The 25556-nt window shown below is 40.9% G+C and overlaps 1 protein-coding gene across 1 annotated transcript in view; it reads left to right on the top strand.

Annotated features, from left to right (window-relative positions):
* Nucleotides 1-23975, top strand: part of b4galt5 (UDP-Gal:betaGlcNAc beta 1,4- galactosyltransferase, polypeptide 5) — a 47879-nt gene extending 23904 nt beyond the window's left edge. Inside the window, exons 2-9 of the mRNA XM_086124770.1 lie at nt 12118-12234; nt 12346-12459; nt 15706-15830; nt 16481-16597; nt 17018-17205; nt 17296-17418; nt 17859-17960; nt 18833-23975. Coding sequence (XP_085980896.1) covers nt 12118-12234; nt 12346-12459; nt 15706-15830; nt 16481-16597; nt 17018-17205; nt 17296-17418; nt 17859-17960; nt 18833-18980 — 1034 coding nt within the window. The 3' untranslated portion in view covers nt 18981-23975. The remainder of the gene's footprint in view (nt 1-12117; nt 12235-12345; nt 12460-15705; nt 15831-16480; nt 16598-17017; nt 17206-17295; nt 17419-17858; nt 17961-18832) is intronic.
* The last annotated feature ends 1581 nt before the right edge of the window (nt 23976-25556 follow it).

Here is a 25556-nt window from a genome sequence, read left to right as displayed (position 1 = left end):
TGTTCTCTCATTTCTGCAATCTGCATTAAGATGACTAATCATCAAAATGTATGCAATTTTTTCCCTGAAATTACAGCCCAAATCTGAAATTCTTAGTAACATCTAAATGTTTGTGCATTTTCTGCACTATCAATTTGAAAAAAAAAATTTTTTAAATTAACTATGGAAATAAAACCATTGTTTTTCTTAATCCAATTCATCGATTAACAGTCCAAACAATTGACTGATTAATCAATTTTATAATCATCGTTAGTTGCAGCCCTAATTGGTTTTTTTTGTTTTGTTTTTTATTTTGTTTTTTCTCAAAGCTGGCACTTGCAGCTCTCTTCAGCACCCAACGCCATTTATTTAATGGATCTTTCTATTTACGCAAATCTATTCATGTTTTCAGTTGGTGCAGAAGGACAATTGAGTACTGCAACTTGTCAGTTCTGTTAACCTTGCTTCCCCCATCTCTCAGGGCAGGCTATTTTTTGCTCATTGATGCAGTCAATAGCGACAGCTGGAAAGATAAAATGAGTTTGTGCTCGGAAAATAGAGTGCATTTCCCTGTCTCCCTCTCTCTTTATCTCAGTCACTCACACACATACAAATAGTTGAAATCTGTCTGCCTTCCTGATTCCATTTTTCACGCACCCTCCTACCAATGTGTTTTTCACTATTTGCTTGCAGCAGAGGGGAAAACAAGGGGTCCTGGCACCTCTGCAGTGTCCATCTGCATGCTTGCAGCGCATCTGTTCTCCGTGCCGTGTAACGTCTCAACAGACGCGGTGACTCAGGGGAGGGTCTTGAATGCACACAGTTAGCTGATAAGCACACATGGACTGTGGTGCAGCAGAGCATGTAGGGGGCTTGAGTGGCTAGTCCAAGATAAAGGAATTCAACACTGAGTAGACGTGTTCTCCCTGCTCTGTCGGTGTGTGCCATCTGTGCTTGTAAATGATCACACTGCAGTCTGTATTTTCATTGCACTGCACGTCACAACACACAGCACACAGTATGTTAGTTTTGGCCAGTGTAAATCCACACACAGCATATTTGTATGTACAGGTATACAGTACGCACAATTGACAATAAAGTTGACTTGTCTTGGAGAAGTTATTGGTTGTAACTCAGTGTTATCTCATTAAAGTACAAAGTATGACAAGAAGGCTGCACCATTATAAAGGATGAATGCACTGATTAAAAACCAGCACTTGCACTAAAGAGTATTTGTCTCACAGGATAATATGAAATCGTTTGCAAGTGTTCTGCTTGATTAAACAAAGTAGCATATTCGTTGAGACTTTGTGATCGTTGGTGCGTGTTGATTTTAAAAAGACAATGAGGAAGAGAGGGCAACGGAAGGCTTGATGCTTTAGATAAATGAAAATTGTATTAATGAATGAAAGTGACCAGCCAAGCGGAAATGGGAAGCAGAAAAAGAGGGGCATGAGCTTATTTTGGAGACTCTCAGGAAGTAGGCCTGATGCCAGAGACTGTGATAAATGTTGATGTCATTTGTGGACTTTCAAACCTGTCAAAGGGACATCTGCTCAGAGTATCCGTCTCTTTGTTTTGTTTGCTTCTATTGCCTGTATATATTAATAAAACCTTTATTAGTCTCGCAATGGAGAAATTCCCGATTTACACCTAGCCAATGTTTTTTTATGATTCCAGTGCTTTTGAATTCCGATGCCCATTGGGCAGCTATGTTGTTTCTGGTCATTGTATTTCCACCCACTCCTGTCATTTTCACAGTGGAGTGCCTTGAATTGCACACATGAATTAGATTTGAAATGAATAGAAATACAATTAATCCTTTTCAATCCCCAAGTTAAGTTATATCAGGCTTTTTTTTTAAACCGCGTGTAGTCAAAATAAATATGATGTAATTTAGAAGCAAATCAGTGCTGTTGTTCAATCCAGCTTTTTTTTCGTCTGAAGCAACTGGCTAAGGTAAAGCCCTTCCTTTCTCAACAGCACAACAGTAATCGGTGTCTTTGTTATTTCGAATCAGACAGTGCTCCCTCAAGCATTTCCAGTCGGTCCAAAATACTGCTGCTTGCCTCCTAAAACTACTGCTCGCCTCCTAACTGGTGCTCTTAAGAGGGAGCATATACTGTAACTCCAATTCTGCCCCCCTTCACTGGCTACCTAATCATTTTGGGCTCCTTTTAAGATACTTGTATTTGTTTTCAAATCTTCAAATGGTCTCACAACACCGTACTTCTCTGAGCTACTCCACCCCTGCACGCCTGCCCGGTGCCTTGGGTCTGTGGACCAGATGCTACTGGAAGTACTGAGAACTAAGCAGAGCCTCGGAGGGAATCAAGCCTTTTCTGTTGCAGGTCCCTCCCTTCGGATTGAGCTTGCGTTAAATGTTAGGAAGCCCCCTCTCTGTCCATCTTTAAAACTTGTTTTAAGACACATTTTTATTCTATGGCTTTTGACTCAGCCTTGTAGTGTTTCCTGGTGTCTGCTGTATTTTTGTTCGTATTGATTGAGGAATTTATTAATTTGTTTTTGGTTGATGATATTGATTAAAAAAAAGTATGAATTTGTGTTATTAATTTAGTGTTTTCACTGTCTTTGTCATTGTATAATTGAGTTTTACTCCATGTAGAGCATTTTGTATGCAGCAAAGGTCGTGTCAAAGTGCGATATAAATAAACTTGAGATCAGTTGAGCCTCACGCTCAGTCAATTTTAATTGCCTTATGTTTTAATTGTTAAACAAAGAAAATTTGCCACGGCTCTCGTGGTTTTGGTGGAACCATTAAGGTAGAGATTGCAGAATGCTTCTGCAGCGTTTCAACCGAATACTTGACTGAAGTTTGATTAAACAAATACGCTACTGTACTTCTTCTGGCTTGTCTTTGTGTTCTGTTATATCTATCCTTTTTCTGGATTGCTTGTTGTGTGAGCTGGAGCCTATCCCAGCTGACTCTTGGCGAGAAGCAGGCTACATCCTGGACTGGTCACAAGTCAATGACATGGCACATTATCAAACATTTTCCATTTGTTAGGGTAGCAAAAGACACAGTTACATGTTGGTCTTATTTTTAATGTTCATGGAATAACATGATTCAGACATGATTTATATTTTTATTTACCCCGTAATACATTTTAAGGTAAAGCTACGTATGACTTTTGATCCCGTGATACTCTGATTAGCTCAGTCACCATTTCACAGTTTAATTGATATTCCACAACTTTTTCAAAATGTTTTTTTTTTTTAATTATCGAAATAATTCCAATTCTTGACTGATTGAATGATTGATTTAGCCATTGTAGCATATATTTCTTTTCCTTGTTGATCACAACACACTTCCCCTTTGCTTGGGAATTCAATGTTACTGATTGGAACATGTTTCAATATGGGCTGGATCGAGGCGTTTACAATTACCGGTACATGCAAGAGAAATGTGTTTGTTAGTCAAACATTTGCAGAGGTCGGTTAAAGTCTGGTTTAAATTTCTGCTGTAGGTTGGCTTTCTTTAGTGCACTTTCAAGTACTAACTGTGCCCTTGTGCCCAGTGCGGGGGGGTTTCACAAGGACTCCCGTGATCCACTTATGACTGTCATGTGACTACTATTACTACTACTTCCTTTATGTCACGTTAACCACACAAGGAAAGAATTACTTTTTGAGGCTTCCTTTGTGCCCGTTGTCTTGTGATTAATTCCATCATCAATGACGTCCTGCGGTTAACTCGGGTTTTCACTTTTTCCTGTTGAAATAAGTTTCATAACCATGTATCAACACATTTACGACTGTGCTCATACAGGCATGGGGAAATGTCTTTGAGGTTGAACCATAAATGCCATTGCAAGCTTGATCAACCTGTTTCGTAAAGAGGGTATCACAGAGTGTCACTGGCATACTAAAACATCTCCCCAGACGCTACAATTTGCCATGATCACAGGATTGGTGTATTCCTAAACATATGCCATGACATGGAGATTTACCTCCATTCTGTATCCATAATAATATGAAGAATTGGCAAGGAAGGTCCCTCTTGTTTTTTCCGCGAAAACACAAAAGAGAAGAATACTTTTGATTCATTTACTTCGACTGAACAATAATTTTTAAATTACAGATTTAGACAATTCCCAAATTGTAAGTAAATACAGTAAGTTGTGGAAGGGTTGTTATAAATGTTCCCTATTACCATACACGATACAGTACGCATATATTGTTTTAGAGCAGCATTTTAACATATTCACAATTTCATATGTACCAATGGATGAAATAGTGAATCTTGTGGTTGTGTGTGAATTTTTATGAGCGTTGCACATCTCGCCGAATCCATTCAAGTGAATGAGAGCGAGCCCCGTCTCTCAGGTTATTATAGCCACACATTTCCTCTTTTACGGGCGCTGCACCTAGCATCTTATCAGTCAAGGAAGACACACAGGTTGTTCCAGAAAGAGGACATGACCTTCAATGAAGGCCAAAATGGAGATATATTGAGAGACGGGTCTCACTCTCATTCACTTGAATCGGTCCATTCAAGTGAATGAAAGTGGTGACATGCGTGTCACTTGCAAAGTTTTACCACAAGCTACAGCATTTCATCCATAGGTACTGTACATATGACATTTTAAATATGGTTAAGCGTTGTTGTCAAAAACAAAAAAAATGTGTACTGTATATGCTATATTCATACTCAGAATCTGTCCAAACCTAGTAGCCAAAACTCAGCCACTAGTGAACTCTTCAGTCAGAACCCCGCTGAATGACAAAATGGGTTCCCATGATAAAATTAGGATCACATACATGCATTCTGAAACTGCTGTATTACGTTATGAGTATTACGCTGCCGCAAAAGAATTTAAAACAAGGGGTGCATTTTTACATCGATCCGTGTTGTGTGTGCATTTTTACATTGATCTGTGTGTGTGTGTGTGTGTGGGTGTGGGTGTGGGTGTGGTTGTGTGTGTGTGTGCGCATACATTGATCCACTCCAGCCTCAGGGTTTCTCAACATCACTTAGAGAAGCTTAAACGAGGCAATAACAGGCTCATCGCCTTTCGGGAAGATTAATAATGGTTTGTTTTTAATGGTGGCGTATTTCACATGCTTGTTTGAAAATAAGCTCTATCAGAAATGCATAACCTTCAACATATGTATCCTCAGCATCCTCTGGAGAGCAATACATTCAAATTATCATTGCTATTGGAGTTAAATGTGAGACATTTTGTGCTAATGCGTTGCGAGCACAGCTTTTTACATCCCTATGAGATGTTGAAATGGGCTGTGGCCAATTTAGAGTGTCACCTCACTGATGGGTGCCATTAATTTAGTTTTGACTCTGACATAACACTCATTCGCTGTTCACTGAGAACATTGGAACTCAGGTGCTCCACTACCTGGGTGTCTGTGGGCATCACTGATATGCAGTGGCAGTAAAAATGTCCCTTTTCTCAGAGTGACAGCTTTAATCCTTGAAAGATGGGAGTGCACGTATAGGGTGTGTGCTTGTGTCACTGCGTGTGCGCATACAGGGAGGAAAACTGCCTTTCAGCTCTTATCAGTGAGCCAGCAGCGTGAGGCTGATCACCTAGCACTGCTGAGCTATCAAAGTGGAGTTAATTGCCTTTCAGAGGAAAAATAAAGCTGGGGGTGGAAGGGGTTCATTTTTTGAGAGAGATCAAGTGTGGCGATAAAGGAAGAGCAGGTAGGTAGAGTGAGGGGTATCTGCAATCGGAATGAGCGAAAGGTGGGCGGGGTTTGGCATGTGGACTCCTTGCTCTGCCGAAGCTATAGCACATAAGGTTGTTCAAGGTCTACTTTCATGCTTGATATATCCCCTTTTTTTTCTGGAGCACGATGGAAGTGTGGTAGCTTTCTAATTTTGTATCGTCAATCATCATGTAGCACAGTGGAAACTCGGTTGATGACAGCGTTGTTTAATGCAGATTTGGATTTTTAATAAAACTTGGTGTACTTGTTGATAGTGATGGCACAAAACAAAATCTTAAATTTTGGGTCAATCGGCTCAGGGGTTTGGGATGTACGGCCCACGGAATTTTGTCCGTTATGGTGTCCTCCTTCTTTTGAACCCTTATCTCTCAATGACCAAAATGGTGGTCGACTGGTTAGCACGTCCCTCTTACAGTACAGAGGTGCAGGGTACGATTCCGGGCACCGGCCTTGCTGTTTGTAGCATGTTCCTCTCTGTGCCATGCACCATAGGTTAATTGAACACTCCAATTTGTCCCTAGTTGTGACTGTGAGTGTGAATGGTGGTTTGTCTGTGTACCCGATACCAACTGGGATAGGCTCCAGCGCACCCGCGATCCAAACCGTTCAGGAAATGGATGGAGGGAGAGAGAGAGCAAGAGAGAGAGAGATTGTGAACCACATAGGCCATGATACTTTGCACCGCTGAACCAATAGAGACATGTGACAATAAAGTGACTGGCCAAGCTTATTTCTCTGTCAGTGTAGCTATGTACAAAAACACAATTTTGTGCTTTTATTTTACTCAGTACTATGACCTTTTTTTATTATTACAGTAATGTTTTTGCTTTTTTATAATATCACTAACCTCCCACAATATCGTAGTAATTATCATCTTGTGAGGTTCATGTCGTGATAATATTGTATCGTGACATTTGGATATCGTTCCATGCACATCCCTTAGCCACTGCTCAGTTTGGTACAAGTGGCCTTGTGTTGTCAACTGCCACATTTTCTTCCTCTGAACGCAGTCTCATATGTCTAATTGCATTTGTCACTGTTTGTAGCCTCCAATGCCTTGCACTCACCATTACTTCATTCCACAGAGATGCGTCTATGCTGCTTTGCTGGAAACGGAATCAAATGTTGACATTATCTGTCTCCTGCAAGAGTATTTCCCGCAAGCTCAACCCTTGAATGAATACAGTCACTGTGCTTTTCGAGGAGTGCCCACAATTTTTCAAGGAAAGCATGACAATGTCCAGGCCTTTATGCTTTGCTTACTGTGCAGTGGAAGTATGCAGCGTGACACCGTAGTCACCCGCAATGGAAATTAGGACCAATTTGTGGGTTATGTAACCACTGAGAATGATGAAGATTGTGTGGAATGGGTTGTTGATTAATCACAATTTGAAAATCCCTCGAATGCAACCCTGTACAGTGATGGGCCATGAATTAGTGCTGGGCAATATCGGAAAAATCATCTATCACGATAGTGACGATTTTATATCATGATAATGATACACAGCAATCTATTTTCAGTTATTCTAAAACCAAATATACAACAGACTATGACTTTATTTTGGAGTGACATTCAACAGACCTCTATCAAATGTGAAATGTATCCAGTGGTGCTACTCTATAAAGTTATCAAATGTAAACAGAAGTACAGAACATACTTTTCACAAATGTACTGGTATATGTCAATCTAAATAAGAGGCATAAAAAATCATGTTGCTGATAGAAAATCGTGGACTTTACTGTACTGAAATTTTGAAAACATTTATTTTGCAGATCTCAAAAGTCAAAATCAATATTAAGAACTGCATTGTGAAATCAAATCACATTTTTAATATTTTATGCATTCAATATCCTATCTGCATCCATTTTTGGAATCACGTATGCTCAGTATTAACATACATTTAATCTTCTAGGCCTTTCTTCCTGGCTGACAAACAGAACGGCGTAACGTTTATTGTTTAGCTTTGCGTGTCGTATGATTTTGTATTAATTTCCTCTCCGACACTTAAATATCCTGCTATTTTTCTCCTCAAATTTGGATACGTGTCGCTTTAACGTGGTTACAGCGAGACCTCTGTGAGGTTACCCAAGCACTTTAATTCTGCTCTTTCACGATGGTATAGCGTTAGCTTAGCAATTAGCATGGATTCTATGGCTTTCCCTCTGATTAATCACTCCTCATAATCCCTTCATGAAAACGATACTTGTAAGAAGTGTAGTTCATACACCGCCATGGAGGCGAGATATGGAGGCTGTGACTGCTGAGTTAGCAGCGAAACAGCAACATGTTTAGCAGGCGGTGGTAATCAACCAAACCTCATTGCTAAACTTGCTATCGCTAGCTGCAGCGGCGTCTTGCCTCAACCTGCCAACTACCTGGCTGCAGCCGACATAACCGGCCCAAAGTTTTTTGGGGGAAATCTCCACCGTTCAATTTTGGAAAAACGGAAAACATGCTGTTCTTTGTGTTTTGAAGAGGCTCAAAGTAAAAACTGCTGTGCTTGTCTAGTTTGAGGGCATACGCAGCATGCCTCGAGTGCATTCGTTTTTCATAATTACGGATTACTTGTTAGTTTATTATTTCCCAACACAGTAATATTTATTTGGATTCACTCATCTCGTTATATACTCATTTTCATTGTTTCTTAGACTTAATTTTGCACCGTAGGTTTATGTACAATGACTGCTTTGTGTTTCACTTCCCTGTATTGTTCAGTCTTTCACCTGGTGGCAGCAGTGCGCCATAAAATTGTTAAGTGAAAGCCTTTGCCCATCAAATCAAGCTTATTTGACGGATTAATTGCATGCAGTTTGATGCAGCTGACAAATGCCGAAAAGACAATCGTAAAAAAAAGTGACCTGATAAAATGTTATCTATTGTCTTGGCAATATATTTTGTCACCGCCCATCTCTACCATAAATAGAGTGACCTTCACCAAGCTAACAGAGTTGCTACATCATTCTGTCTGCTTAACAGCGGCCATGTTTATTGTTGAAGAGGGTTCAGGCTTGACTGTCATCGTCTGGACTTCCACCCATGCATCCATCCATTTTCTATACCGCTTATCCTCATTAGGGTTGCAGGTGAGCTGGAGCCTATCGCATCTGACTTTTTGTCGAGCGGTGGGATACAACTTGGACTGTTGTCAGCTAATCGCATTGTCTGCTGTACCCCTTTTTTTAACATTTAAATGGTACGCTTTTCAACACTTATATCCGCTGTCATAATTTTCAACCTTGATAAATAAAATGTCAAGTGCGCAACCCAAGCATTCACTTGTATGTAGTAGCAGGAGTGCCATCTCCATATGCTTGGCAGTCATGGAAAGGACACTTGTCAAAGTAGGTTGGTGCCTGCAGGATTGGGTCACATGCCAGAAGTCTCTAAGCAATTTTCCATCTTATGGCATCACAGAGTGTCATCAGCGAGAGAGATGGTGCGCGTGTGAGAGACATTTTAACGGTGGTGCTTGGGGGGGTGCAATTATTTTCGGGAGTGTGTTATGCTGAGTCTGTCATGATATTCACATATACATACTTGGATACACACATACAGTATTTTCTCTGATTCCCATTTAATGCTGATAACTTCTGTCAAAGTCGCTGTTTCACCTCGAGTGTCTCGTCCTGCAAGGTAGGCACTTTGTGCTGAACAAGATGAATGGGATGGAAACGGAAATACAATTACTGATGACAAATCACATCAAGTGGATTTATAGCTCAGTGCTATTACTCACATGCACATGGACAATTACATGCACGTGCATTCATCAAGGGGTGTGCATCATGTTGGGATTGCTTGCTCTGGATTAGTGGTGGAGGGATTGAGCTGAGTTGCAGGTTCACAGAGGAAGCCATTCAACTGTAGCAGTGTTGTGCTAGCATATATTTCCCAGTCAAACAAAAAATCTAAGTGGTCAAAACACTGTTCAGAGTTGTGGCCAAGTAGTCTCATTTGCCATTTTTTCCATGTGCACGAGTCCAGTGCCTATCGATGTTGCTCGATCGCGGGGCAGACACATCAATACATCGATTAAATATATGTATCGTTCCACCCCTATTCAGAACCACATGTTAAACCTGTGATCGACGATAGGGAGGTAGTTCTCCTTTTACTGCTTTCTTTGGAAACAGTTTACGACTTGAGCAATCAACTGTAAGATCAAGACCAACCAGCCTTACTGCTTTTTATGTCACTTGTTTCCCTGATCTCATGCTTTCATATTGAAAATAATGTGAACGTGGTCTTGCTCAGCATTTGCCCAATAAGTCTATCGGTGAGTTTTTATCTGGCATTCCATCAACTGATAGAACAGCTGCAGCATATATTTATCTTTTATCCTGTTAGTGCCCGTTTTTCCCTCCATTACAAATCATCATTGATGACTCACAGTCAGTAGATGAATGTCTGTTGCCTAACAAGGGAACACACAGCAATTACATTATGACAGACCCGAGCAGTCCATTCATTCATCCTTTCCATTTCGTTTCCTTATCCCCCCACACCCTCCCATGTCAGGAAATTCCCTTCATTGAGTCACCAAGGCAGAGAAAAATATTTCAGGGGCAGTTTTAGGTCAGCTATGATGTTTTGTTTTGGGGTTTTAAACACTAGCTTTCGTACTCTGTAGGTAAATGCTAATGTTGGAACAGCTCTGTTTAAAGCAACGCAGAAATGTGAGGAATTCATTATTAGGTGTTGGTAAGTATAAAAATTACCCTGTTAAACTTACAATTGAATTTTTAAAGTTGCTCTTCTGGCAATGAGAGTAGTTATATCAAATATAGAGGAAAATTGTATATACTGTAATTACTAGATGGATCAAACCCGTGTTGTGTTGGCACTGACAGAGCTGAAAAGTTTTACTTGAACATGTGTTGCTGTTTAACACAAGTTCATTGGCCAAGTCATTGTCACTTATTATTTCTCATAGTTAGAAAGGACTTTCACAAGATTTATTTTTCTATACTTGGCAAGATGTTAATAAATGAAAGCATAAAATAGTGTACAGTACCTGGGGTCTGTGGGATATCCACACCAGAGATGGATATAATCCAGTGGTTCTCAATTATTTTCTGTCATGCCCCCCCAAGGAAGAGGAAAACATCTCGCCCCCCCCACCCCCCGCATGACTATAAATACAGTAGTATCATTTGTCTATAAAATTGTTATAAGTACACCTTTGCATAACACTGTATCCTTATTAACGTATAAGAGAATTAAAAAAAGAGAGAAATATGGACCAACTTTATGGACCAACTTACAACAAAGAATAGCTTTAGTAACTGGAACAGAAAAGATTTAAAGTGCATCTGAAATTCAAAAATAACATTGAATCCTTAGTTCAACAATAAATATTTTTTGACTGACCATGTCAAACCATACGATACTGAAAAATAAAATGATAAACTCAATAACTAATAATGCATTCAAACTAATCACCAACATTATCTCAGGAACACAATATTTAAAAAAAAACTTTAACCAGCAAAACAAAAATATATAAAAGAATTTGTGCTTTATTTATTTTTTTAATTTAATCAAAGATGATGTCTGGCTTAATGGCTACAATGAGCACGTTTTGCAATGCACAGCTTTTCGAAGCGAGGTTTGAAGCAGGACACAGCAACTCTCGGCTCCTGCTCATTTTAGGGATTTTAGTTTACTGAAGTAGCAGTCACAAAGCGTCATGATTGTTGGCAATATTCGGCACGTTTTCGCTGAAAAAAACTCAAGCAGCTTATCAGCGTGATTGGGGTGTAATGTCTTTAAGTGACGCCTTAATTTATTTGGCTTCATGCTGTCCACGACCAAAACTTTTAGACAAAGTAAGCACATCGATCTTCCCTCGTCTGCCACCGCAGGCACATTGAAGCCAAGCGCTACATACGCCTCGTCATATTTCCTCCCTGAGAATGCTCCCTGCGCAAACTCTGCCAATGAGAGCGCCACTGCCCCGCAACGTAGTGGAGGTGCAACTGCAAGTTATTTTAGGACAGTAAAAAAATTAAAAAGCATATTCCCCGAGGTCAAACGCGCCCCCCCTGATGGAGCCTCGCGCCCCCCCAGGGGGGCGCGCCCCACTATTTGAGAAACAAATAGTGGGATATAATCTAACCACTCAGTTTTCGAGCTCATTGTTTGCTATTGTCGATCCAATAATTAATAGCTTCCTGGCTGATGGCTTAAGAGTGAATTACATGAAACAGCTCCCGGTGAGAATTCAGGAGTGGGAGGAGATGTGGGGAGCAATGGTTACATTTACATATTACTGTATCTGTAAAGAAAGTGCCAGACTTTGTTTCGCATTGACGGACTATTGTGGGCTCTTCCATCCACATCAGCCTGAGTTCTTCTTTGAATGTGCTAGGACGAAACACAATGAGTGGGAGCACAAACCTAACGTTCGTCTGTGTCTCTCTCCACAGTGAACGAGTATGTGTTCATGGTCCAAGCCAGAGGGATCCGGATCAGAGAAAATGTGAAGAATATCGGTGCTCAGGTCCTGGAGCAGGTGGTGAGAGGTGCCTACAGCAATGGCACAGGTACCTAACCCATCACAGATCTTTCTACACTGAGGCCCATGAGGATTGTGGACGGCTCATGCATGAATAATACTTTCTAAGACACGAACTGACATCTGTGCCTGTTTCCAGATTACTCTTATGACTTTAACATGAGTGAGAGTGATGCCCCTCCCACTGCATACCTCCCTGAGGGCTTCACGTACCTCCACTCACAAGTTTGCCCTGAGAAGCTACCCTCTATGAGTAAGTTCATTGTTGATTTTGTTTTAGCTTCCCTTAAATATTTGTTGTCCGGGTTATTTTTGGTGCCGCTAATATTATGGCCGGTCCCGTTTTCCGGTCTTATTTGGGTGTTATGGGAGTCGGGATGGGAATTAACAAGAATTTAGCAATTCGGATTCTATCAGCTAAACTATGACCCGATTCCTTGCCGATTTTCCTATCGATTTTCATTCGATGTGATCATTAATGTCATTCTCATTTACTATATAAATCAGTATGTATTGTATTGTATTGTATTGTACCCTATCAAATATTTTTTTTCATATATTTTTTAAAAGTATTCTTTAATTGTTTTTTTCTTGGAGGCTGGGGGCAACCCATTTTTTCTGTTTTTCATTGGAAATGTTTCTGGTGGTTTATGCCAATTTATTCAAGAACGTTTGGGGGTTACAATGTTATTTAATTTTATTCATTAATTTTTTTTCACTGCGTATATAACGGCTGTTAATTAGATGCGGATTTCCCCTTTTCACATGCCAGACATGTCCACATGTCCCCACTACACTGGGGTATATTCTGATGTTTTTTATTTTATTTTATTTTTTCATTGAAATGGCATGCAATTAATGCCAGTTTTCTCTGATCTTTTTCCTTTTATTTATCGATCCATTCATCCATCCATTATCCGAAGCGCTTATCCTCTCGAGGGTCACTGTCGTGCTGGAGCCTATCCCAGCTGTCTTTGGGCTTTTGTAACACACATCTTAAATAGAAAAGCAAATATATGTCTAGAGTATGAATATAATGCAATAAAACACAAACATTCAATGAAAAATATCATTCACAATATCGAGTAATACAGTACGATCAGGGGTTTTTTGCGGGAATGTACACTGTGTTAACATCCATGCTCATCGAGCAGTGCTGCAAACTAATATTTGGGGCTGATGTAGTAGTGTTGCTGCAGTCACAGTAAATTAACCTACATTCATCTTTCATTCCATGTCAGTGAGTGTAGTATCCGAAGTGTAGTGCAAAAATGACACTTGTCGAGGGATTATTCAATAAAAGGTTTTCATATCCGACACCGATACCAATATTGCAGCCTGGAGGATCGGTCCATACCGATCCTATACGATCCGATACTTTTTGTCACTGTAGAAATTGTTATATGAAGATGTAATTTGCTTGATACTGACATCTAAAAGCAATGTTCACTGTATACAGTAATCCCTCGCTATTTTGCGGTTCGTTTATCGCGGCTTCAGTGCATCGTGGATTTTTTTCAAACATATTCATAATTTATTTTTTTAATATATACATGGAGTACAGTACTGTATATGTTGCTCTATATGACTCGCTGTTGTTTTGCAGCTTCTCGCGGACCGTTTGCGGACTTAAATTATTATTATTATATATATTTATTTTTTTTACCTGTATATGTTTATTGGTCGCTACTTAGCGGATTTTCGTTTATCGCGGGTGGTTTTGGTCCCCATTAACCACGATAAACGAGGGATTACTGTAACAACTAATCTTGTGCCCTGAAGAATGAGTCCAACTCTGTCGGCTTCTGCTTACGTGACGAAAACACCAGCACATAGCAACCGTGGTGACAGATTGTCTGTGCTGTGGCTTGTTGTGTAACCTGAAGATGAGGATATATGGGATAGTTTGGGCTTCTGGATTGCATCAGATTGGTTCTAATAAAAACAATCCAATACAAATCAAGTCATTTTGGCCTGGATCAGACTAGATATTGATCCATTGATTGGATCAGACCATCCCTACTCTTGTCACAACAAAACTTAGGAACTCATTGTACCTTGGAGCCCAAATGCGAGGGTTGTCATCCGGTGCGGGTCTACCACGGACCCCCACCCCCTGCTCCCCATGTGGAGAACCAAGTTGACTACCCACTGGCTTAGAGCCTGGGCAGCTAACCCAATGACTAAGATAAGAAAGCCTTTATTAGTCTCGCAATGGAGAAATTCCCAATTCACAGCAGCAAAGTTATGAAAGGAAGAAGTAGAACAACAAAATATAGGAGCTGCTGGAAAGGCAGCCACTCTCGCAGCGCCATTTTGAAGTCAAAATAACAAAAATAACACTACTACTAGCACTACTCTTCAGGCTTTGAGGACTGAAGTTTTGAAATTTTGGACATTGTGAGCTGGCATCTGTTACCTATGCACACTGCAATTACTCGATGGTGTAACGGTAATAGCTGGATTAACCCTTTCAGGGATAGCGGTTACTACAGTGGACATCTTATCATCTTATCACATTACAAGGCGCATGAAAGGGTTAACCATTGGTTGATTGGTCATGTCTGCAGAGTAAGGCACAAGATCACATAATAAAAAAGTGGCTGTCGTGTTACCTTCTTGGACGCGACAGAGCAAACGCAATGCCCCACACATCAACTCAACTGTATTTATAGAGCACTTCCAAACAGCCATCGCTGCATACAAAGTGCTGTACGTGGAACAACTATCATATATACAACAATAAAGCAATAAATCAGGACGGACAAGGACAAGGACGGTAGAAAGCACTAACAGGAAAACTAAGACCAAGTCTGAGTCATTCTGAGTCTAAATAAACATACAAACAAAAGAATGTTACGTCAAACGTTAGCCTCATGTTGGGAAAGTTCAGAACCAAAATACATGACTTGCCTGTGACATCATCACTGATTTGTACAGTTAAGAGGAACCAATGTGGAATTGTCAGGTGAGCTAACAAGCAAGCGATTTCTAGGAAGTGAATTACTAAAAAGTGGTTACCCATTCCAAACTTGATGAACTTGTGTTACACATCAAGCCATTGTTCCAGCTGTCATACTGGCGGCGTCATCAAATCCAGTCGCGCAAATGGAATGTTGAAAAGCAAATGTTGAAGGCAACTGTGCGGACCTAAAAGGTTGATGGATGCACACTTCACATCAAAATCTCTCTAAAAAAAGAAGGAAAAAAAAACTCGATTACTGTTACATTTTTTTCTCGAATAGGTTTTGGCATTTCAGTTTTTTGTTTTGATTGATGATTTATACAAATGTTAAGTCATTCCAGGGAATAGCTTAATGTGCCTAATTATGCTTCTGAGCGCTCAACCATCAAAGCGGTTCAATCACATTGCTCTTTTTCCCTCCTACATGCTGCTCCTCTAACCACTTGTTGTAATCATTAACGAATATTGCTTTTTGTCGTTTTCCTTACCACTCTTTCATATTATACAACCCCTGTGTTTTTCCTGCAAACACAGAGGGTAGGTTGGAGGTGAATATGAGTGAGGTGTCACTGGAAGATGTGGAGCGATCACTGCTGCAAGAGACTACTCTTGCCCCAGGAGGCCACTGGAAGCCCAAAGACTGTTTACCTCGCTGGAAGGTATGTCACCGCACAGTGCGGAGGAGCAGTCGCCAAAAAGCCTGCAGTCGCCCCCTGATGATCACACTCGATTTTCTCTGTCTGTCTGATTTCACTTGAAGCCCGACAAGTTGAAGCGCTAAAAAAAGGGCATGCCTGTGAATATCCTCAGTCATTCCTCTCATTGTATTCTCGGGGCATTGAATTGATCTTCTGGATGGCTTAGAAGTCGTTTTTTTCAATAATGGAACAAAGAGTTCTTCTCTTTGCTTGTGTCCAGCAGTCCTGCATGCCATCCATATGTCTCATGGGGCTCATGAATGCCCCAGGAGGGTGCGCCTACAAACAAATCTTTATATTCACTCTTCTATAGATCAGGCTTGGCTCTCTCAACTAACAATAAGCACTCTGCGTGTGCTTTTCATTCATGTGACTTTTGTTTGCTTTATATTCACTTTCAAAGGAAGCTCGAAATGCAATTTTTGAATAGCAGCAACTCACGTGTGACCTCCACAACACACCTTTCAACCGACATTGACTGCCCCGCTTCATCCGTGATTGATTGAATGCCAAATGTCATTGCACAAATAAGATATCTTTTTTTTTTTCTCCTGATCTAAGTCCACATGCATGTCAGCTCATGTCTCTTTGACTACCTTGTGTCGCCCTAGGTGGCAATCTTAGTCCCGTTCAGAAACCGACATGAGCATCTGCCCATCCTCCTGAGACATCTCGTGCCAGTGCTGCAGAAACAGAGGCTCCAGTTTGGCTTTTATGTCATTGAGCAGGTATGCTTGCATTGAGCTTTTTGACAGTTTTTCCACCGAGCATTTTGACCTCTCAAAATGACACCCTGTCAAAATGTTAGTCCCTTCAACCTGAATACACCAAGAACGGTGAAAATTGGATGTTGGGTTCCAGAGAAATTGATTTTTTTTTTCATCCATCCATTTTTTGAAAAATGTTTTTGTGTGATATTGGCATAGAAAAGCTGGTCAAAAACACCTGGAGTGTTATTATTCAAGTAAAATACTATAGCTTGATCGGTCATGTGATGTTCTGCGTGTCGTAGATTGTTTGGTTTTTTTCCTTCAAATGTAAAGAGGCCTTTGAAGTGCTCATTCCATCTTGCAACCAAGTGGCCCTCCCACAAGGAGAGGACACGTGTGTTCCTTCATCAATTAAACATTTTGAATTTCTCCGTCCAGGCTGGCACAGAGCCGTTTAACCGAGCCATGTTGTTCAATGTGGGCTACAAGGAGGCCATGAAGGATCTGGACTGGGACTGTCTGGTGTTCCATGATGTGGACCACCTCATGGAGAATGACAGGAACTACTATGGCTGCACGGACATGCCCAGACACTTTGCAGTCAAGCTTGACAAGTACTCGTACATGTGAGTCCAGATACTGACTCCTTGGGGTTTTCTAGTAAGTGTGGCTCAAGCTTAATATTCATTTAATATACGTCTAATTGTTCCTCTAAGGCTTCCGTACAATGAGTTCTTTGGCGGTGTCAGCGGCCTGAGAGTGGGACAGTTCAATAGGATTAATGGATTTCCTAATGCATTCTGGGGCTGGGGAGGAGAGGACGATGACCTTTGGAACAGGTAAGAACAGAGACACACACACCTACGCACACAATCCTCTCAACGTGTCCAATTGTAGCAAGTGACCAATATGACATTAAGTATGTCCAAGAGACAGATGAACCGCCGAAACTGGTTGTGTGCCGTTTCTTTTTTTTGGGGGGGGGGGGGGGGGTCCCACCCCATCCCGCCCCATCCCGTCCCGTCCCCATCCCCGTCCCCGTCCCCGTCCCTGTCCCCTGCATCTACAGTACCTTTTTCACACAGATTTGTCTTTCCACTTGGTTTGAGCATGTACAGCTATGCGCACACAGTACTGGTCTTTTCTCCTGATTTGAATCCGCTACTGCACTTGTATGTCCATAATTATGTTCCAGGCTGAGTCTTGACAGGCATTCTGTGAACATACGGTAATTTGTGTCGCCACCGGAGTATTCATGCATCGACGACTGTGTTTGTAGGGTGCTGTATGCCAATTACACCGTAAGCAGACCACACGGAGAGCTGGGGCGCTACATGTCCATTCCACACCACCATCGCGGAGAGGTCCAGTTCCTGGGGAGGTCAGTTGCATGCTAAACTCATTTACACGCACACTCGCACTCTCTAATTGGAGTGAAGCTTAGGCTCATGTGAGCCAGTCACATGAAAAACCCGAGCGGTGACTTGAAGGGAATTCGAACTTGTTTCAAGACTTTGCATGTGACATATTTCGAACCGCTCAGGGACCGTCGTCCCGACTGGGAAATTTCAAGTTGCATTCATTGCGTGGAATTCTGTGTTATGTTATTCATGTCTTATGTTATTTGTCTTCCGATGCTTTCAACATTACAAATGCAGTGCCTTGAAATGCGAGTTTAATTGATTCTGTGACTGTGCTCACATCTCAGATCATCTTTCCCCTTTAAAATGAATGGAAGTGCCATTAATCCATTCCATCTTCCATCTCGTTTTTTTAAAGGGCAACTAGCGCTCAAGAAAACGGTACTTTATAAAAACATAATAGAATTAAATAGTATGGAGACAATTAAATCATTTGTCCATTGTGGCTCATGCGGTGCGTGACCTGGCCACCAAAGCCCAAATGGAACACTGTCATTCAGACACAAATGAAGAGGAGTTTCACAACTGTTGTGAGTGACTCTGTATTTATTATTTTTTTTTTTAATTTTAGTCATTTTTCTCATCGGATAAAGATTGTGTCTTATGATGGTGGTCAACAAATGTTTTTGAAGATTTGCTGTTCCCAAGTACCGATCCGACACGTCGGCAAGGAGAAGTCAAGTCAAAAAATGTTTTGACACAATATGGTCTGTGTGGTAACTGGACAAACATATACGTTTAAGCCAAACATATGCCACGGCCTCATTGTAGAAGTTAAACTGAAATACCTTGAAAAAAGCAAACGTGATGAATTGTGTGATTGCTCCCGCAGGTATAGTCTTCTCCGCCACTCAAAGGAGAGGCAGAAAGTGGATGGTCTGAACAACTTAAACTACTCCCCCCTAGTGTCCAAGAGGCCTCTCTACACCAACGTCACGGTCAGCTTGAGCAGAAGTCTTGCACCTATAGCCGACTACTGATGTAGGCAGAGCTGGACTGAGAAACCACCTGGGAATCAAAAGTCCTCTGGGACATCAGCCATATCTCACCAGTTGCGGCACTGCTGAAAAGCTTTTTAGTTTGTTCGTGCTTTCTTTCTTTTGTGGGTATGCAAAAAAGAAAAAAAAAGAAGACTCAAAATATGCGTGCTGGCTAAATCATACAAGAAAATCGGGATAAATGCTGCACTTTTTTGTGCCACAGTCCACCACTTCACTCATCTGGGATTATCTAGTCTTCAGTGTCCACATGCCTTTTGCACCATTTTGGCCTTCAACACCCATCGAGTCATTAATTTCCTTCATTGAGTCTGCGATTAACTCATCACTGCACTTCAGTTTAAATTAGTTCTACAAAATAGGCCGTGAGACACACTTGCCACTCTTGCACGCGCGCAGCGGTTTGACTTAAAAAGTGATGATGTGGTCTCTTATTTTGCTTTTGCACTTCTTCTTACATGAATGCAGTAGTCCTGTGAAAATATTTGCATGCACACACACACAAACACACACATTTTACTGTGTGACAGCTTGCAGCTGGTTCTGCAAAACGTATGCCAAAATCTACAAATGAAACGAACTATGAAGAGTGTTCAATCATCTATATGTGAGATAGTTGACGCTAAATTTAGAGTATATAAATACCTTGCTAATTTCTTACAACTATATTTTACCCTGTGAACGTACCATTTGAAGACTGTGATATTTGTGTTTGTGTTGTTGCTTTGGGTGTACATGGCTGCCAGCGAGTGGCTGCGGGTGGGAGAGCGTTTTCTCGTCCTGTTAGCAATAAGCCGTAATATCACAGAGATGAATTTCGAACCGACTGCCTCACCATACCGATGCAATAGCGCAGGTGCTAGCATACACTCGCATTGGACTACAGAGACAGACTGCGTATGCAAAGCTTGCGTTCGGCGCATCTTTGCCTAAGTCAACACGTGAAGAAGGACGTCTTCTCAGAACCTCTGCATGGCCCCATTCTTGTCTGAGAGTATGTTAGCAAGGGAGAGCTGATGCACATGGACAATTGATCAAGTTGTCGTGTCATCAGAGTGAGAGTGACAGGATTGACTTCAGACCCCACTTTGTTTGCCTTGCATAATCACAGACCCAATTGTGTGTGTGTGTGTGTGTGTTTGTGTGTGTGTGTGTGTGTGTGTGTGTGTGTGTGTGTGTGTGTGTGTGTGTGTGTGTGTGTGTGTGTGTGTGTGTGTGTGTGTGTGTGTGTGTGTGTGTGTGTGTGTGTGTGTGTGTGTGTGTGTGTGTGTGTGAGAGAGATCACCTCAGTTTTCACATGAGCTAACTGGAGGTAGAGATACTTGATTGCTGTCACTGTCCAGATAGTGTTTACAGGGGGTTTTTTTGATCGATTTGTCAGGTTGCATCGTGTCCCCCCCACCCCCCCCACCCACTGTAAACCTCTTTAGCATTGTATCGATGCCCGCCTACCGTAATATTATTTCAAAACTAAATACGTCTTTCTCGCAAATCTGAATATTTAAGGCATCAGCTTCTATCTCGTCAATTACAAACCCTGTCAGCTTGTTTTGTCGAGTCACGAGCGAGTCGAACTTCACGCACGGACATCAGCCGACGTTCTGCTAGTACAGGGCGGTCAAATAATTGCCCTTCTTTGATTTAAGTGTGTGCTAAATTGACCAGTTCAACGTAAATATATGGGTCAATGAAATTTAAAAAATAAGAAAAGAAAAAAAAAAGAATGCAAATTCAGACATGCTCTCACTGGCTGTCCTCTCGTCACAAAGCGACTCCATTTCACTCATATTGCCTTGTATACATTTTATTTTTTTGCGGGGGGGGGCGAATTACTGTTGTTCCCACAGTGAGGCTGGACCTCTTTTTATTTATTTGATCGCTTATGGATTATTTTCTGTAATTGTTTTTGTTTTTTATAATTTGACAGTTGATGTGCTGATGATGACGTGATGTATGACAGGCTGTGTTAGGCGCACTGAATCTTGTAGTCATGTGTATTTGTGTGGGGGTTGTGAGGTTCGGATCCTGTGTTTATACCTGGGAGCAGCTTTATTTCACGCAGACGTGAGGTCTGATGAAATAAACCGGGACCCGCTTAGGACGGTGTGTGTTCAACTGCTCTGAGGACGCCATTTTGTGTGACAACCGCAGGAAGAGCAAGAAAACCAATTAATTGTGAGCTTTCCAATTCTTTCATTGAGCACCTCCTTTGAAACGGAGTGATGATGGTGTTGGCCTGCTTGGGAGCTCTCTTCTCAAAAGTCTCCATTGCTCTTTTTTGGAACAATTCGAAGGACATGTGCCAGTACCAACATTCTCATCATTCCTGTTAACTAATACCTCTTGTTGTACATCTACAAATCAAACCTAATCTACAAAGGGGGGGAATTTGGCAGTTCAGTGGAACCTGGGTTTTCATGAAATCATTCCAGACAGTCTGACTAAAACTAACTCAGCACATCCAAAGCAGTATTTCTCGTAGGAAATAGCAATTCCAATGTAATCTGTTCCAGACTTCCAAAAGTATTAACAAAAAATACATTCAATAGAGATTTATTTTAGAGTCATTTACACACACAATGTGAAATAATAAATATAAATGACTATTGAAGGGGATAAATGAAAATGTTTATTCAGTACTGTTTATGGCGCCTACAGTTGGGAGGGGTTTTCTTTCTTGAATTTTGCCGTGTTTCTCTTTTTGTTGTATTGTGTAAAAATAAAAGAAAGAAGTTTAGCTGACGGCAAGGCGCATTTTACAATGTAAGCAAGCTTTTATGAACAACTCAAGGCTATAACAAGCCTCCCGGTCTGCTCGGCATCACTCGAACAAGTTGGGGTAACATCGGCGTAACATCTGTCAAAAATCAAGCATGCCAAGAAGTTTAACCACGCTTTATTTGGCCTTTTGGCAGTCGCATTCAATCTATTGTGTGCTTGATTTTCGAGCACAACTGCTAAATATGCCCCCAATGTGGCCTGAGAAAATGTGGTGATACTGTTATTATACAGCGTGCTTTTATTTTGAATGTCTGACTTTAAGAGGATACGTTACATAGAGGTTGCCTGAATGCCGGACAGCAGACTGGAGGTTTATTGCTCTGATTTGTTTGTAAAAGCTTGCATTGTGGAATATGTGAACCTTTCGTACACAATTTGGTCAATTTTATCAACGGGCATAGAAAAAAAAAATACTCCCCAAAAACTTTTCAGAGAAAACTAGGGTATACAAAAACAGAGGTTCCACTGTACTTGCTTGTTCTTGGACAACATGGTAAATTTTTTACTGCCTTCAACCATCAGCAGATTGTTGGTTTGGTGTCAAAGCGCGTATTTAGCTCTAACGAAACGCTAATGAGGTGCTCAGTGGCAGTCGTGAATAGTCACAGCATTTGTGTGAAGGATTAAAGCTTCTCCATGCGTGTTTGAGTGAAATGGCGAAACCCTCCAGAGGTGGAACTGCACTCCTTCTAGAGTTGAGGTTTTGTAGTTTTCTTTTCCTGCACTGATAATGATTTAGAGGAGCCTGATAGTGAACAACTCAGCAGGTTCTTTCTTTTCTTGACACTTACATGAAACACTGTATATGATTTACTTCGGTGCATTAAGTTAAAAGCTCAATGGACATATAGAAGACACCAAATGGTTTAGGTTAGGAGCATTCACAAAAGCATTTGACATGAAGGGTGCTTGCTACATGAAGAGACCTAATGAATCGTGTATAGTCAGTCTTGGGCTTTGTCTTCAATAATGTAGAACAAGCAGCTTCATCCAACTACTGATCAATTAAAAAATTTTAGACTGACTGGTTTACAGTCTTTGTTTTCAGTTGGCGATAGGAGCATGCTGGCCAGTCATACATACATACATACGTGTGTGTGTGTGTGTGTGTGTATATACATATGTATGTGTGTGTATGTATATATACAGTATATACTATATATATATATATATATTTGTATATACACACACATATGTTTGTACACACACATACTGTAAATGGTCTCGGTCCAGACAAAGACGGAGATCTGGTTGCTGATCCATTTTATGCTAGTTTAAATGAAGGAACCATACTTGGGCATCTGACAAAACTGGCAGCCTTAAAAGCTTCTTAATTTATTGCAGCATTTTACACTCAAAATGTTTATTTCCATTTTTTTTTACAAGCAAAAATATTTAAATTTCAATAAGTGCATATCAAGTTATAGATCATTGTAAATATTGTTGTGTGTAGTGTTTTAGAAAATCTATAAGGTCTTAAATTAACTACAGATGGTAGCATAAAGAACAAGGATTTTGAGTGGGTTTGGCTGGTGCGGGTGCCATTTAAATGAAGCTTACATCGCGATGACATCCATGTTTTTACATCACTGCTTCCCAGCACAGCATTTTTTTTCAATAAAAAATGTCAGTATCCTCGCTTCCCCAAATTTTGATTCCTCTCACGTTTGTGGATGCGTTCTGCATTCAAGTGGCCCAACCCACCTAAGATGCTGCTATTTACTAGACGTGTCATGGCAGAAGTGGGCACCTGCCTTTGTATTTTTTTCCGCTCACGACATCTCCAAGGGTGACAGCAGCTGGGGTGTTGATGAGTGGGCTACACTATAAGGCCAAAAACACCATGTGCTTTAAATGCAACAAAAATACTGGCACCCAAACCAGCGACGCAATCTCCTCCAAAATCTCCCAAGTTATTTTCTATGGATTTGAACCAATAAAGTCAAGGAACAGACTCCACTAAATTATTCATGATTGAATTATTGACATGGCATTGTCCCTGTTTGTAAAGAGGGGCATTCTCCTTGAATTTGAGTCCCTCTAAGCCACTTGTCAAAACTTGATGTCAGCCTTACGTGGATCTGTTTGTGTATTGGCATATTTATCTTTTGATTATTGAAATTTGTATGATGGGGATTTTCTTTTATACCATCATTGTTATTGTCAAAGTACACCAATAAAAAAAATTATAAAGATGCAGTGGCTCTGACTGTGTTTTTGTTTTGAACCGCTTGTCATTTACTGACGATCGCTGAGCCACCCCGATGTAGTTGGTGGTTCCATTTTTCAATATTCCAAATAATATTTTGATTACATTTCAAAGTAAAAGCCGGAGACGCAACAAGCGAGAAAGCTGACTATGTGCCACCATTTAATTATCCAGACATTTACGCTACATCTTTATTTATATAGCGCTTTCACACCAGCTGCAGTTGTAGCAAATCGCATTACAGAACAGTTAAGATTAAATAACAAAATAATATAACAACACATAATATATGACACAGACAGTGTTTGGGGCAACGTGGCCTTCTTCCCCCCGCGTGTTGGTTGAATTTCGAATGAGGAGGATGTTGGTTATCCAAATGCAGGCTGGAGTCGATGAACAGTTTCTTCGAAGCTTTTAATAATAGAATATTCCGGGCACCCGCGGTTTACAGATAATGGCTGCGGTGGTCACGAGTGCAAAGAAGCAAGGGATTCACATCATATTTATATCATCAGAAGGGCGGTACCAAAACTCATGGTGAGGCATCAGGACTTTCGTTTCTCCTAAAGCGATTCTTCGCTTGTATCAACTGGCGCATTCATTTGGTCTGTGCGTCTCTACAAGGTCTCCAGGAAGGAGTGTACCAATTTTAAGTGATGATTGCTTCAAAGACACAGTTACGCTGCGGGCATGGGAAAGTTATACAGCATGACTAAATATGGGCAGAATACACACTTCAACAGTCATGCAATCTTAACCACTTTTCCTGCATATGCTTGGTTGTTTGAAGCACTTTTGTCACTGCTCCTGAGACTTTCTTGTGGGCCATCTTTTTTTAAAAATAAAAACCCGCAGAGAATATTTCCACAGCTATTTCAGTCGCTCTTTTCACTCACATTTAGCCTACACACCTGCAAATCCCACTCATTGGAAACTTGACATTTGCCAGAATCATCCTGTGCGTGCCCCAAGATTGATATAAAGGGGCTGGAGTATCCACACTGATAGCATCCTGACAACACAAAGCTTTGTTATCAACAGTTGCAGAACATATAATTGTCTGTGTGATGTTAGTTCACGCAGACTGTATTTGTCTATTGTTGTGACTTGGACGAAGGTCAAAACATATTTCATGACCAATTTATGCAGAAATCCAGGTAATTCGAAAGGGTACTTTTTCTTGCAACTGAATATTCGCTTTAAGCTGCTGCATGCATGCTCCCTTGTGCACTGCTCTCACCCTCTCAGCACATGGCACTACACCAGGGCTGGTTGAGGAAGGTCTATACTGCAGGGGTGTCAAACTCATTTCATATTGTGGGCCGTATACGGCCTTGGTCAATGTCAAGTGGGCCAGACCATTAAAATTATACCATACTCTGCTATAAATAACCAAAATATCATGTCTTTCCTTTGTTTTGATACAGTGAAGCACAACAACATGAGGAAAATGTTGAAATGTACTTACATTTCATTTACCTAACATTTCATAAAACACCTTAGATTTCCTTCGACAAATGTGCAATTTACTTTTATCATTCACATATATGCAGTGCAACTGATCCCAC

The sequence above is a fragment of the Hippocampus guttulatus genome, chromosome 1 (genome assembly GCF_054856545.1).
Source record: "Hippocampus guttulatus isolate MCC_2025c chromosome 1, RoL_Hgut_1.0, whole genome shotgun sequence".
Classification (NCBI taxonomy): domain Eukaryota; kingdom Metazoa; phylum Chordata; class Actinopteri; order Syngnathiformes; family Syngnathidae; genus Hippocampus; species Hippocampus guttulatus.
The sequence above is the reverse complement of the archived record's forward strand: the minus strand, read 5'-3'. Positions and strand labels throughout refer to the sequence as shown.